Here is a 12,597-nt window from a genome sequence, read left to right as displayed (position 1 = left end):
CTGGGTTACTATAGCATAGTATATTAATGAATGAATAAACAAATATAAATAAATAAATATATATATATATATATATATATATAGAATTATAGATTGCCCGTCTGATTGGTCAGTATAGTGATCACATGCGCAGTAAATAGACGCTATAGCGCGGTTCACCCTGAATGGTTGTATGAGTCCAAAATGGTATCCTATGCTGAAAATACACTTGCAACTGAACACAAGGACTGTAGTTCTCCGGAAAGTTGCAAATGGCCCCTGTAGTTTTTTTTCATAACGCGCCCATTTGACTGTCACGAACGATTTATACATGCATAATCAGGACAAACACTGTTTTTATTCACTCCTGATATAATTGTTTAGTACGCTCAGATTTGTTATATATGTATGTAGACTGACACCGATATCGTTAAATCCAAATCAAGTTGGCAGCCACAGGAACTTTTGGAATCAGTTTAAAACACATGAGCCAAATAAACTGAACAACGTCAGCACTTTACATATATCAGCGTACCCTTTACCGAACACGTATGGCACGTTACATGCGATATAGCAATAATTAAGCTCCATTATTATCAAGAGCTTATAATACCTGTTGTTATAATACCTTTTTATTATGCATCATGCAACTAGTTTCTTAAACGCACCATTATTGCCGATAGCCATTCTTTCAGTGGCACGTACGCCAACGGTCTTGAATACAATCAAGCAATTAGTACAAGTAAATTAATAAATTAAAAAAAAAAAAAAAAGTTAAATAAATAAGTAAATTAATGTAGCGATTAATACAAGTAGATTAGCGGTATAGCGACTATTCAGCAGGCATGATGTTTCGTGATTATTATAGTTACTACGCTTTATCAGAGTAACTGTAATTAATGAGAAAAACGTATGTATTGGTGCGTATGAGGGGAGGGGCATTGATAACCGATTTTTACCAATGCAATTGTTCATAACCATATCTATTTATTTGACATTTATACTGTATGTAGGCCGACGTTGGCTGTATTGCAGAAAATCCGAACTATAAAGTGTACATTAAATATATAACAAGGATTATTATAGCGTACCGCCACGAGCCGGAATGTTAGTATGGTTTAAGTAAATATGGATATGATTGCTAAACATCCTGTTACTAAAACAGTGGCGCCTACGTACAGGTTGCTTGTAAGGATGTCGAACTCCTTTTATGTCACCCTCCCACACGCCCCCGCACCCTGCACCATCGCACAAACCCTTCCCCACACTCACCTAGCACATACCTTCCAATATCGCGCCATCCCCGACCGCACACCCTCCATATCACCTCACACCTTCCATCTCACCTCACACCCTACCGCACACCCTCCATATCACCTCACACCCTACCACACATCCTCCATATCACCTCACACCCTACAGCACCCCCTCAATATCACCTTACACCCTCCATCTCACCTCACACCCTACCGCACACCCTCCATCTCACCTCACACCCTACCGCACACCCTCCATCTCACCTCACACCCTACCACACACCCTCCATCTCACCTCACACCCTACCGCACACCCTCTATATCACCTCACACCCTACCGCACACCCTCCATCTCACCCCACACACACGTCCCCGCGATCAACACCTGTTCTACGGCTATAGCTAGTCCGTGTTGCTTCAATGCGAGGCAAGCTTCCGCCAATCTACCGACTGCGCACGCAAATACACTAAGAGTACATAATAGGAGCGCTCCTATTATGTACTCTTGAAATACACGCATCGTGCAGTATCGTGTTTACTTTACACAACCACCGTGAACCGGACAGCTGTCGCGCAGGCACTTGGGTCGTTTCAATAATAAAATGATAGTAAATAAACACGAAGTCCTAATGGTTATCTACTGTTTATAATATTATTATATGGCCTAATAATTTCATGTAAAGGCCGCTCAAATGCTATTTTGCATTACACAATCTCAACCGTGAGACCTGTGCACCTCGCTGCACCTGTGCACCTGTGCTGTTTACCTGTGCACTCGCAGAGAGCAAAAAATGACAGAAAGACATATAGATAGAACGAAAGATAGATATAAAGAAAGACATTGCTCTGTGTGTTTAATTTTTGTGTGCACAGTGGCGTGCGTGCGGCGAGATTGTGTGTTGCAGAGTAGCTTTTGAGTGTCATTTACGTGGAATATGTAGGCGATACAGGATACATAAATATGATTATATTGGTAGTGAATACAATTTGTGTTTATTTACTATCATTTTATTAGTCAAAGTGCCTGCTCGGTATCACGGTCGCGTCCCGCAGTGCAATCGGGAGTAAAACAAAACTCGTCCAAAACATGTCGTAAAACCAGAGGCTGTTACCGCTGCTACTTCTACTACTACTACTGGTACTGCTGCTGCTGCTGCTGCTTGCTGCATCCTGCTGTTGCTGCTATAACTGCTGCTACTGCTGCTATAGCTCCTCCCGTGTAGCCCCTTTCGCTACCGCTACAGGGTGGAAGTTGCATAAGCAAAGGGGTTTCACGGGCAGAGCTAGTGTAGTTGTTGTTGTTGTTGTTGTGGCTGCTCAGTGTTGTTGTTGTTGTTGTTGCTGCTGCTGCTGCTGCTGCTGCTATTACTGTTGCTATTACTGCTGTTTTTGTTGTTGTTGTTGTTTCTGCTGCTACTGCTGCTGCTGCTGTTGTTGTCGCTGTTGTTATTGTTGCCGCGGCTGTTGCTGCTGCTACTACTTCTGCTATTCCTGCTACCAGAGGTAAATAGCCGTAAAGAGAGATTATTTTATGATTATTTTGAAATTGTTTTAAATTAGTTCGAGATTATTTACCCCTGTTGCTACTACTAATTAATGCTGTTTGCCGAAGCTACCGTTCCCGTTGCTGCTGCACAAGTGGTGCCATCGAGTGTTCAATGCAGCTGATAACAATTTAGTCTTGCACCATTCGCGTGTAACAGATGTAAGGAAACCGTGGATCATGCATGCAATCAAGAGCTAATAATACATATTAGCAGAAGTATTATTAGCTATTGATGCAATATAGGCTATAATGCCTACATCGCTTTTTATACGAGAGATATCTATGCTATGGGCAGACATATTGGTTATTGTATTGAAGTTAGATTTAATATATTTAAGCGCAGTAGGACAGTAATGTGCCTTTATTTGTTGTGTATATGAAGGAACGTATCGCAGGAAATACTAGCCAATATTTCTGAGCATGTAAATAAAACGCATGCACACGTGCCAACGACCTAGCTAGTTTTCAGATTAAGCAATAAATTCATCAAGCTCTTGTTGATACAATAAACCCTTGTCTGTTTGTTTAATACTCTGTCATATATAGCGGACTGTTATTGAGTTAAACTTTACAATATATGCGTTCGAAGTATGATTTATTTCCTCTTCTTATACTGGTTAATTTATTATAGTCAGATGTTTAGCAGCGAATTGAAAAATGCCTGTGCGCCAACCACAGCCTCATTAGCATTTCGTGTAATAATAATAGAGAGTTGTATAAAAATAATTGACAGGAAATTTCGAACGTTGGAAGGTGTTTGCGTTGTAATGATACTTTGTCTGCGTGTCTTTGTAATGATACTTTGTCTCGTGTGTAACACGCAATCACCAACTCCAAACGCGTACTTTCCGCTTGCCGAGACAAGCAGCATCATCTCATTGCGTTTACATGGTCAACAGCTGTTTTTCAGCTACATTGGGACAAGATTAGTAACTGGAAACGAACTGCCGCCACTTAAAAACACACAACGAAAATCGGGGAACATCATAAAAAGCATATTTGCAGATGTCACACTAGATATTTATAATGTCACCACGTCGCAGTCCACGTCGCAGTCCTAAAATCGCTCGTGTGCCCCTAGCATAAGTGTAAGGAGCTTAGTGTGCTATGTAATAAATTACAAGGTGCCAGTGAATACAATAAAATATGTATAATACGATACGAATACAATAACATGCCAACTTGTATTAACACGCTTACGTGATATACACACGTCACATACCTACTTACTTACATTTGCATGGCGCAGGTATATGTTAATGCATTTTTCAATCATGCGTGAAAAATCATTGTTGAATAAGAAGCGACTGACTTTCATGCGACCGAAACAGCAACGAATGTACACAAATGACGGTGGTAAACGCCACCTGTCATATACGCGCACGCAACAATCACAGCTACACGTCTTATGTTCTAACGTGCAAATTAAGATATGTGATATATGTCCTAAGCTTGTCGTCCTGACTCGTCCAGCAAACATTCACAACACCAGAGGTGAATTATGACATAATTTGTCATTATTCACCCCTGATAACACGTCACGCTGACGTAAATACATTATGTGCTAGTACTGGGCTCGGTTACTTCTATTAAACAATCCATTTACACAACATCTGAATATAATATAAGGATTTCCTATAGGATTTCCTAAGGAATATAATAATAAGGATTTCCACTTAGCTGTCTTCGTGCTAACAAATATCAGTTTTTCGGTTCGAAAAATCTAAAAGTTTGCTATAAAATGCGTAGCTCTCAGCTGTGAGTATCAGTTACCGACTTAAACTGAAAAAAAAGCTAGAGCAATACGTTAACAAGATAGAGGCCACAATCGCTAGCATGATGAACATATCTATAGTTTATATAGACGTACTTCATGCTAGCAGCTAGTGTCGTGTATAGGCCGGGTCGCGATGCTGGTGGAAAGATAACGAAACCTGTAACGGCCAATCTGCCTTTAATGCGGATGCGCTACCTTTAATTTGCTGATTGTTCTTTTGTTTAGGATGCGCAGCGCGCGCAGGGCCTTTGTCATTGTGAGTTGTAAGCAGAGAAGCTTCTTGCGAAGCGTCCTGTATTTTCGCAGATATTTTGTCTTAACAAGAGCTTAGAGGACATATGGATCGGTATGTTGATAGAGTAGAGTGTATAGAGCAAAGTGACGTTAGTCTTGTAAGATGACTGTGCAATACTGAGTAATTCGGGGCATTTTTGTACTCAAGAAGTTGGCCTTCTTGTGATGGCCTTCGTGGATTCAGCGTGGGAGTTTCTGTGCTTTGTTATGTAAATGACGATGTTATTAGAATCCTTACATCTGCTATTTGTAAAGCAGTGCTGATTAGTCTTTATATAAGGTTGTTGTTACTCTGAGCGTGTAAGATTACTTGTGTACTTTTAAACCGCGGGGGCAGTGGTGGTATTTTAGTGTGCCTTTCTTAGCATAGGTGGCAGCACCTGGTGGGGAAAGGACTACAACATAAGATTATCATTTATAGTGGTTATTCGTGAATGTGTGTCTTATATGTGAATTTATGGTTTTGCAGTAAATCTAACTAAGTCTACTGGCTGCTTCGATGTTGGTATTTTCGACCTGTGTTAAGAGGACGACATTTCGGCATCTGTGAGATTACATCATTTACGATCCTGCCGTTAGGAAGATCAGGAGCTTACGTTTATGGAGGATAAGCTTCGAAGGAGTGGAAGAGTAAGGCGACTCACTATGGAAGGTCAGGAGTACGAGATGGAACGGTGCTCAAAGCGTTTGAACGCCGCTGTCACGAAGGTGAACTTGTTGCTGGAGAGTATTACCATCAGTATCAGCAATGGTACTAAGGATGTGGGCAGTGTTCGAAGGGAATATGGAACTTGGCTGAAGGCCTATGAGCAGTCGCTCGTTGTGCAAGAGGAGTACCAAGCCCACATGGACGGAGACGGTAAGGTCAGGGAAGATGAGAACTCTGGTGAGGCCAATGAGCAGTACCGTAAGTTCAAGGCCAAGGTAGAAAGGTGGTTGTTAGATAATGAAAAGCAGGAGCCTATGGGCTTGGACTCTGATCAGGATGAGCATCATGTTAGTGCCTCACAATCTGGCAGTAGGGGTTCAGGTAGTAGCGGAGGTAGCTCTAGGCTGAGCGAGATGATGGTTAAGGCCGAACAGGAAAAGGCAGAAATTATGGCGAAAACGGCGGCCTTGAAAGAAAGGCGTGAAATGGAACAGGCTAAGGTGGACTTAACAATGAAAGAAGAGGAGCTTGAGCTTAAGGTTCAGTTGGCTGTGGCGGAGGCAAAGGCAAAGGTTTTGGAGAACTTTGGTTCAGCTGCGTCGCATTACTCACGAGTCTCTAGTAGGTCACGTAGGAGTCTGACCCAAAAACCGAAACTGGCGGAACTTGATAAACACGCGAAACCCGAGACCGCCGCCAATGTCACAGACGCGTCGGCCACGTCAATCGCAGAAGTGGCTAGGGAACTGAAGAAACCGCAGGCTGAGATTCGAAAATTTAGTGGGAGTCCTTTAGATTACCGGAAATTCTTGAGGCAATTCAACTCGAGAATTACCGCATACACGGATAACGACGATGAACGCCTGTGTTTCTTGGAACAGTACACTACAGACGAGGCACGCAGAATTGTTCAGGGTTATTCGCATCTAGCTGGATCCGTTGGTTATAAGGCAGCACTACAGGAGCTGGAGACACGCTACGGTGACCCTGAGGTGATAGGCTCTGCCTATGTGCAGAAGGTACTGCGCTGGCCAAGCATCAAGCCTGACAATCCTAAGGCATTGGACGAATACGGTATTATACTGATTGAATGCATCCACAGAAACACACAGGCAACATACGCACGCACGCTCGCCCACACACGCAGTCATTCACACACACGCACGCACGTACACACGCACACGCACACGCACACGCACACGCACACGCACACGCACACACAAACACACAAACACACGCACACATACGTATTCATGTACGTACACTGCATTGGTGCATTTCGAGCACTGGCACACAAGCTGATTGATGCACTCGCTCGACTAAATTTGATGAGTATCATCATTTTAACAATTTAATAGTGATTCGAATTTATTAGCTGTTCGTTACTTCCAACATAGATAAATATTACGTACTTAATAATGCTGATGACAGTGATGACCTAACCCTTCCCATAAGGCAGGTCAGGTCATTTCCTGACTGCCAAGTCACTTGCTTACCTGCGACTGTTGTCAGAAAAGATGATCATCAAGAAATCATAGATGAAACTATCGTAAGGCTAAACTTTTGTGTACAGATTTCTTAACATTTGAACGACAATTCATTCAAAAGTTACGAGATTTTAGACTTATGCCGTAACCATCTACGATGTTTCTGACAACCGGCCTCTGACCACTGAAACATCTGGTCTACTGAGTGTAAAATCATGGCATTGGCTGACTCACAAATCACCTACTTAACTTATCACAAAGATATCTGATTTAGTAACCAGCAAGTAACCTGCCTTCGTTGACCACTAGCTAACCTGCTATTTCTAGGTTACAATGTCAGCTGCTCTAAAGATCACAAAGTCATTTGCTTTATATAATATTACATTGTCTGCTTGACAAATGAAGATAGCTACTCGCTGACTGCCAACCAAATCATTTTCTTTTTTAGCCAAAGAATACCGCTTTTACGGACTGCCGACATTTTACTTTTTTTAAATTTACTGCCAGCCAAATCATTTTCTTTTTTTGCCAAAGAATACCTTTCTTACTGACTGCTGACAAATGGCCCTTAAAATAACCTCTTCTACGTGAGTGATACACTGCTACGGTATAACTTCGACTGACACCCACATCGCTTGCTTTACTGACCACCACCATTAATGACGCTAGCTGGCAATTATGTCATTATTTTATGAACCACTAAGCCATACAATCTACAGACTGGCACATCATGCCATTGCCTGACAGCCACATCATCTGCTGCACTGTCTGCCAATAATAAAGACTGATAACCAACAGCTAAAGACTGTGTTTCGTTACTGTCCCACATCATGCCATTGACTGACAGCTATGTAATCTGAGTTAACAAGGCCCTCTGATTCATTAGGCGTCAAGTCATGTCATTGACCGATCGCCATCTCGTGCTTCACCAACTGCCAAGAGTAAATAAAGTCACCATGGCTAGTACATATAGATAATATATAGAAAAAAAAAATATATATATATATATATATATTATGCAATACTATATATACTAGCTGAGGGCTACATCCATTGCATCCACCGTGCTGGAGTCTGGTGAGCCGGCCTAGCTCTGCACAGGGGCGGATCCAGAGGGTTTGGTTGACCAGTTTCCATATGTTCTTCTGGAGCTAGGGGGGTCCGGGGGCATGCCCCCCCGGGAATTAAAAAAAAATTAGGCTATATTTGGTGCATTCTGGTTAATTTTGAGGCCTGTGACCAGTTTCTGGAAACCGGTGCAAACTGGCCTAAATCCGTGCCTGCTGCATGTGGCCCAGCATCTCACTAAGACAGGTAGGTGCGCACGCACGTGCGTATCGGCTTGCGGCACATCGGACAGGCAGTGAGGGCTGGCGCGCACTGCACGCACGCGATGAGGTGTCCACACGGCAGGAACGTGATGCTCACCTCACTGTCCATGCAGATCTTGCACAGCCGCTGCTCCTTCAGCATGCGATTCTCCTCCTTGACACTGAGAGCTACAAGCAGCGAACACAACCCGGTCAGTACAGCCCACACGCTGCCTGCTGTTCAGTTCCCAGAAGTGGGTATCGTTGTTGGTATTAGGATTATTTTTGTCCAGTAATCATTATTTTATTGTTGATCTTCTCGAAATTTAGTATTATTATTAAAATAATATCACTACCAGTACTATTATCATCATTATGATCATCACCCTCCGCATCATCATCATTTTCGTCATGATCCCCATAACTACGATCATTGTGATTATTGTCATTGTTGCCATTCTAAATAACACAAAATAAACACTGCCGTACTCTCAAGGCCCCGCAGAAAAGGTGTATGCGGGAGACCATGATCTACACCTGCAGATGGCGCTCATACACGCGCCGTGATAACTTACGCTCAAGCTTCTGACACTTGGGAACGAGAGGCGGCAGGGCGCACTCGCTCGGATCCCAACCGGTGGCGTTCGCCGGCGCGGCCGCAACACCGCCCAGCCTCTGCTCCTTCATCAGGATCGCGCCACGCTTCTCCTCAAAGTCTATGATGGCGGCAAGCAGGTGCTCCGGGTAAATTGTCCTGTCGCCGTTCTCCAGCCGCCGCCGCACCGCCATCTGGTGGTAGGGAAAATGCATGAGGAGTGCGTGAGATCGCAACGCTGACTGTTGCTACTAATGACACTACCTGACGGTCAAACGTGTGTCAGCGGCCATCTTTATTGGGTGGTCATCTGTTTATAGAGGTCACTTTTGGCATTTCCATTGAGCAGCAGTTATTAAAAGGTTAACCCACTTTCATAGAATGATAACGCAAAAACCCACAAAGGCCACAAAGGCCACTTCTTCTTTAAGTGGTCTTTTTATCCAGGTTGAATGTGTACACAGTGGGACTACATGGGAAACATCGCAGAATTTAACAAAAAATAACCACTTGCCATGTCAAAGCAATTAGAAACAAGTGCCGCACGTTAGCAACTGTAATCGTTAGGCGCGGTCGCGGTTAACGCAATTATAACGCGTACGAACGAATGTATTTACGAAAATGGATTTACGAAACGGTAGTTTGAGCATAGGTTAGTCTAGAACAATAGGAAATCGTCGCACTTACGTGAACATGGCGAAGTCGAACCGCTCCGGGCGACGGCGTATATAGTAGTTTGCCTACGTCTCGTTGCAAAGAGGTGACGTTGACCGCGGTACAACTCGTGCGTAGAGAGAAAAACAGATATTAGAACCGATACGATACTAGATACTAAATGCTACACCGATACGAGGAACGTGGCAATCTACGCACGTACTGCTACTACCCCAAACTAAACCGCTGGTCACTTGCACCAATCTAAGCAAGTGATTCTGTTCCCCGCTCCGCAGGCTCTACGATTTAGTAGGTGCGCTAGTGGCACCCGTTTCTTATAGGGGTAGTAACAGGTTGCGTCGATATAGAGTCCACGATAGATAACACAGATAGATAACACGAACACGGTATTAGAAAGCTACTCTTCGTTCGTTCTATTATACCACAGACTACTTTAACATCTAAACAAACGCAACTCACGATACTACACAGATGATAACGCACACACGGAGTACCGTATATCAGTAATTTCGTACCGTAAGACGTGGATCGCGAAGTAGCTCGGCAGGGGTGAAGGTGGACAGTTGAAGGTAGGAGGGGAAGATGGCAAGGAAAAGTATAGAAGGAATAGGATCAGAAGCGGGGGAAAAACTGGACCGTGTTGCGGAAGGGATGAGAGCCGAGTTCGCTTGTCACTGCGCATTTGCTGTCAACAAGCCCATAAAGTTATCTAGGCTAATTGGGCCGAGCACCGCGCGGCGAGGCTGAATCAGACCCCCGGGAAATTAGCAAAGTGCGCGCTACGTATGGGGAAGCCAGGTGTAGAGAAGCCGCGGGTGGAGACGCCAGGTGTAGAGAAGCTGCGCTTTCTTACACCTGCCGCTTCCCTACACGGTTGCAAACCGCCATTTTTCATTGTCAGCGCTAGCGCGGTTTGCAACCGCGTGCAACCTGCCCACCCCTCCACTTGGAAATACATTGTAGCGAAAAATGGCAGTTACAATTAAGTTGGTAAACAATCTTCGTCGAAGAGTAATATAGCAAGTACAACATTTAAGCGTTAGTTTGCGGTTTAATTTTAGTGTTTGTAGTAACTTAAGACACTTGTGCGACAGAGAATGTGCTTTATTTGGCATACCGAAGAAGTATTATTAACTGCAAAAAAATTGTCTTTGCTTACTCCCTGGAAATTGCCATAGTATGTTATATAGCCCTGCGGCGGAGCGGAGGGCTATAGTTCTAGAGCTACATGCGTTCATCCACACTCAGGCATGCACGCACGCAATCAGGCATGCACACATGCGCGTAATAGAATGTAGATGCTGTCAGTCTTTTGCTTTTTCTAGCAATCTCTGCATTTCTGATGTCATAATAGGTGTCACTAGGCGTTGCTACTAAATTATAGCATTGAGGATGTCATTGAGTAATGTCATTAAGTGATGTCATCCTGTACTGTCAACAGTCACAGTTATTATCTAATAACCATCAAGTAACTGAGTGTACTTACCAAAATCCAATGACTTCTTGCTCCACATAATAAACTGTATAAAAATACTGTGCACACTGTTTTTTAGCTCAACTGACATAGTCAAATGCAGCTTGTAGAATCGCATGATCGTCCGTCCGTCCGTCCGTCCGTGCGAGCGTCGTCGTCGTCAACAGTTGGGCACAAATCTAAACGGCTCGACGTACGGTCACGATATTCGGGACGTGAGGGGTAATCGAAAACGAGTTGGGATGTCGAAGCTGGGGTCAAAGGTAAAGTCAAGAGGTGTAAAAGAGGGGGGAACATTCACTCCTTAACTTAAGGTATAGGAGGAAATGCAGAATTGCGGCACAAATCTAAACGGCTCGACCTAGGCTCGTGATAGTTGGTTATAGCATCATGGTAGAAAAGCCATCACTGTGCCGAAATTGGAGGTCACAGGTCAAAGGTCAATGGCACAGGGCAGATTTTAGACATTTTCTGAGGAACATGGTCTGACGGAGCGATGAAAAACTTTTTTGTTTCAGCGTGACCTAGCATTTTTATGCATTATTGAAAGGGACCATGAAATCTACTTTCTGCCTGACAGCTGAAGAGTAAGTGTTAGATAACCTTTTGACCTCAAGAGGAGCGTTAAACATGGATTTGTTGACTGTCTGTTAGAAAGAATTTGACTGCCGGGTTTGCTAGTAATCTATACATGCCTGGATGTATGAGGCTACAATGCACGACTCACAGTGAAATTTCAAAAGCTAAATTTGGTTAAAGAAGGTTTATGCTCCTTAAATCGTATAATTTCTATGGCATTCTGTACTGTCAGTATGTTACATGTAACGTATGCCACTGCCAGTGCATTGTGTTGGTGGTACTGTGTAGTTTTGCCTGCGTTAATTTGGTACAGGTGGCAGCTCTCTATTGCAGCCTGTAGGCTTGCATAGGTAAATGGATGAGTGCTTACCTATTCTGTCTTGCCAAATAGTTGTTGCTACTACGTTCGATGGGAGCTTCCATCTTTAATCTGAAGACACTTAAACGTACCGCGCATCTCGTGGCAACTTTCATAACGATCCCAACGAACATTCCTTGAGAAGGTTCCTGATACCATCCCTGTGCATTTCACTGTTTCGGCGTGTATGTGAACACATTTGGGACTAACAGGGTTTACTAGAATCCCACACTCCACCACAGAGTCACCGCAGTAGACGTTAGATGAGCGCTGTCGCTCCNCACCGCACACTAAGCTATAAACCCTCCCTCTACCCACACTAAGCTATGAACCCTCCCTCTACCCACAACGTGTACTAAGCCGTGAACACTCCCTCTACCCACAACGTGTACTAAGCCATGAACCCACCGTCTACCCACAACGTGTACTGAGCCATGAACCCACCGTCTACCCACAACGTGTACTGAGCCATGAACCCACCGTCTACCCACACCGCACACTAAGCTATGAACCCTCCCTCTACCCACACTAAGCTATGAACCCTCCCTCTACCCACACTAAGCTATGAACCCTCCCTCTACCCACACTAAGCTATGAACCCTCCCTCTACCCACACTA

At 43.9% G+C, this 12,597-nt stretch overlaps 2 protein-coding genes across 2 annotated transcripts in view; one reads left to right on the top strand and one right to left on the bottom strand.

The window, feature by feature from the left end:
• Positions 1–4,132: 4,132 nt before the first annotated feature.
• On the top strand, positions 4,133–7,894 carry LOC106811088. The gene is made up of 3 exons (XM_014814618.1): positions 4,133–4,904; positions 5,322–6,575; positions 7,875–7,894. Exons 2-3 carry the CDS (start codon positions 5,453–5,455, stop codon positions 7,892–7,894), a joined length of 1,143 nt encoding a protein of 380 aa, XP_014670104.1. The 5' UTR covers positions 4,133–4,904; positions 5,322–5,452.
• A 110-nt stretch (positions 7,895–8,004) lies between these two features.
• LOC106811087 (inhibitor of apoptosis protein-like) overlaps positions 8,005–12,597 on the bottom strand; it is a 9,619-nt gene continuing 5,026 nt past the window's right edge. Inside the window, exons 3-6 of the mRNA XM_014814616.1 lie at positions 9,295–9,362; positions 8,874–9,087; positions 8,272–8,487; positions 8,005–8,081 (exon numbers count right to left, since the gene is read on the bottom strand). Coding sequence (XP_014670102.1) covers positions 8,294–8,487; positions 8,874–9,087; positions 9,295–9,362 — 476 coding nt within the window. The 3' untranslated portion in view covers positions 8,005–8,081; positions 8,272–8,293. The remainder of the gene's footprint in view (positions 8,082–8,271; positions 8,488–8,873; positions 9,088–9,294; positions 9,363–12,597) is intronic.

Source organism: Priapulus caudatus, unplaced genomic scaffold, assembly GCF_000485595.1.
Source record: "Priapulus caudatus unplaced genomic scaffold, Priapulus_caudatus-5.0.1 Scaffold503, whole genome shotgun sequence".
Lineage (NCBI taxonomy): Eukaryota > Metazoa > Priapulida > Priapulimorpha > Priapulimorphida > Priapulidae > Priapulus > Priapulus caudatus.
This window is presented reverse-complemented; position numbering and strand designations above follow the sequence as displayed.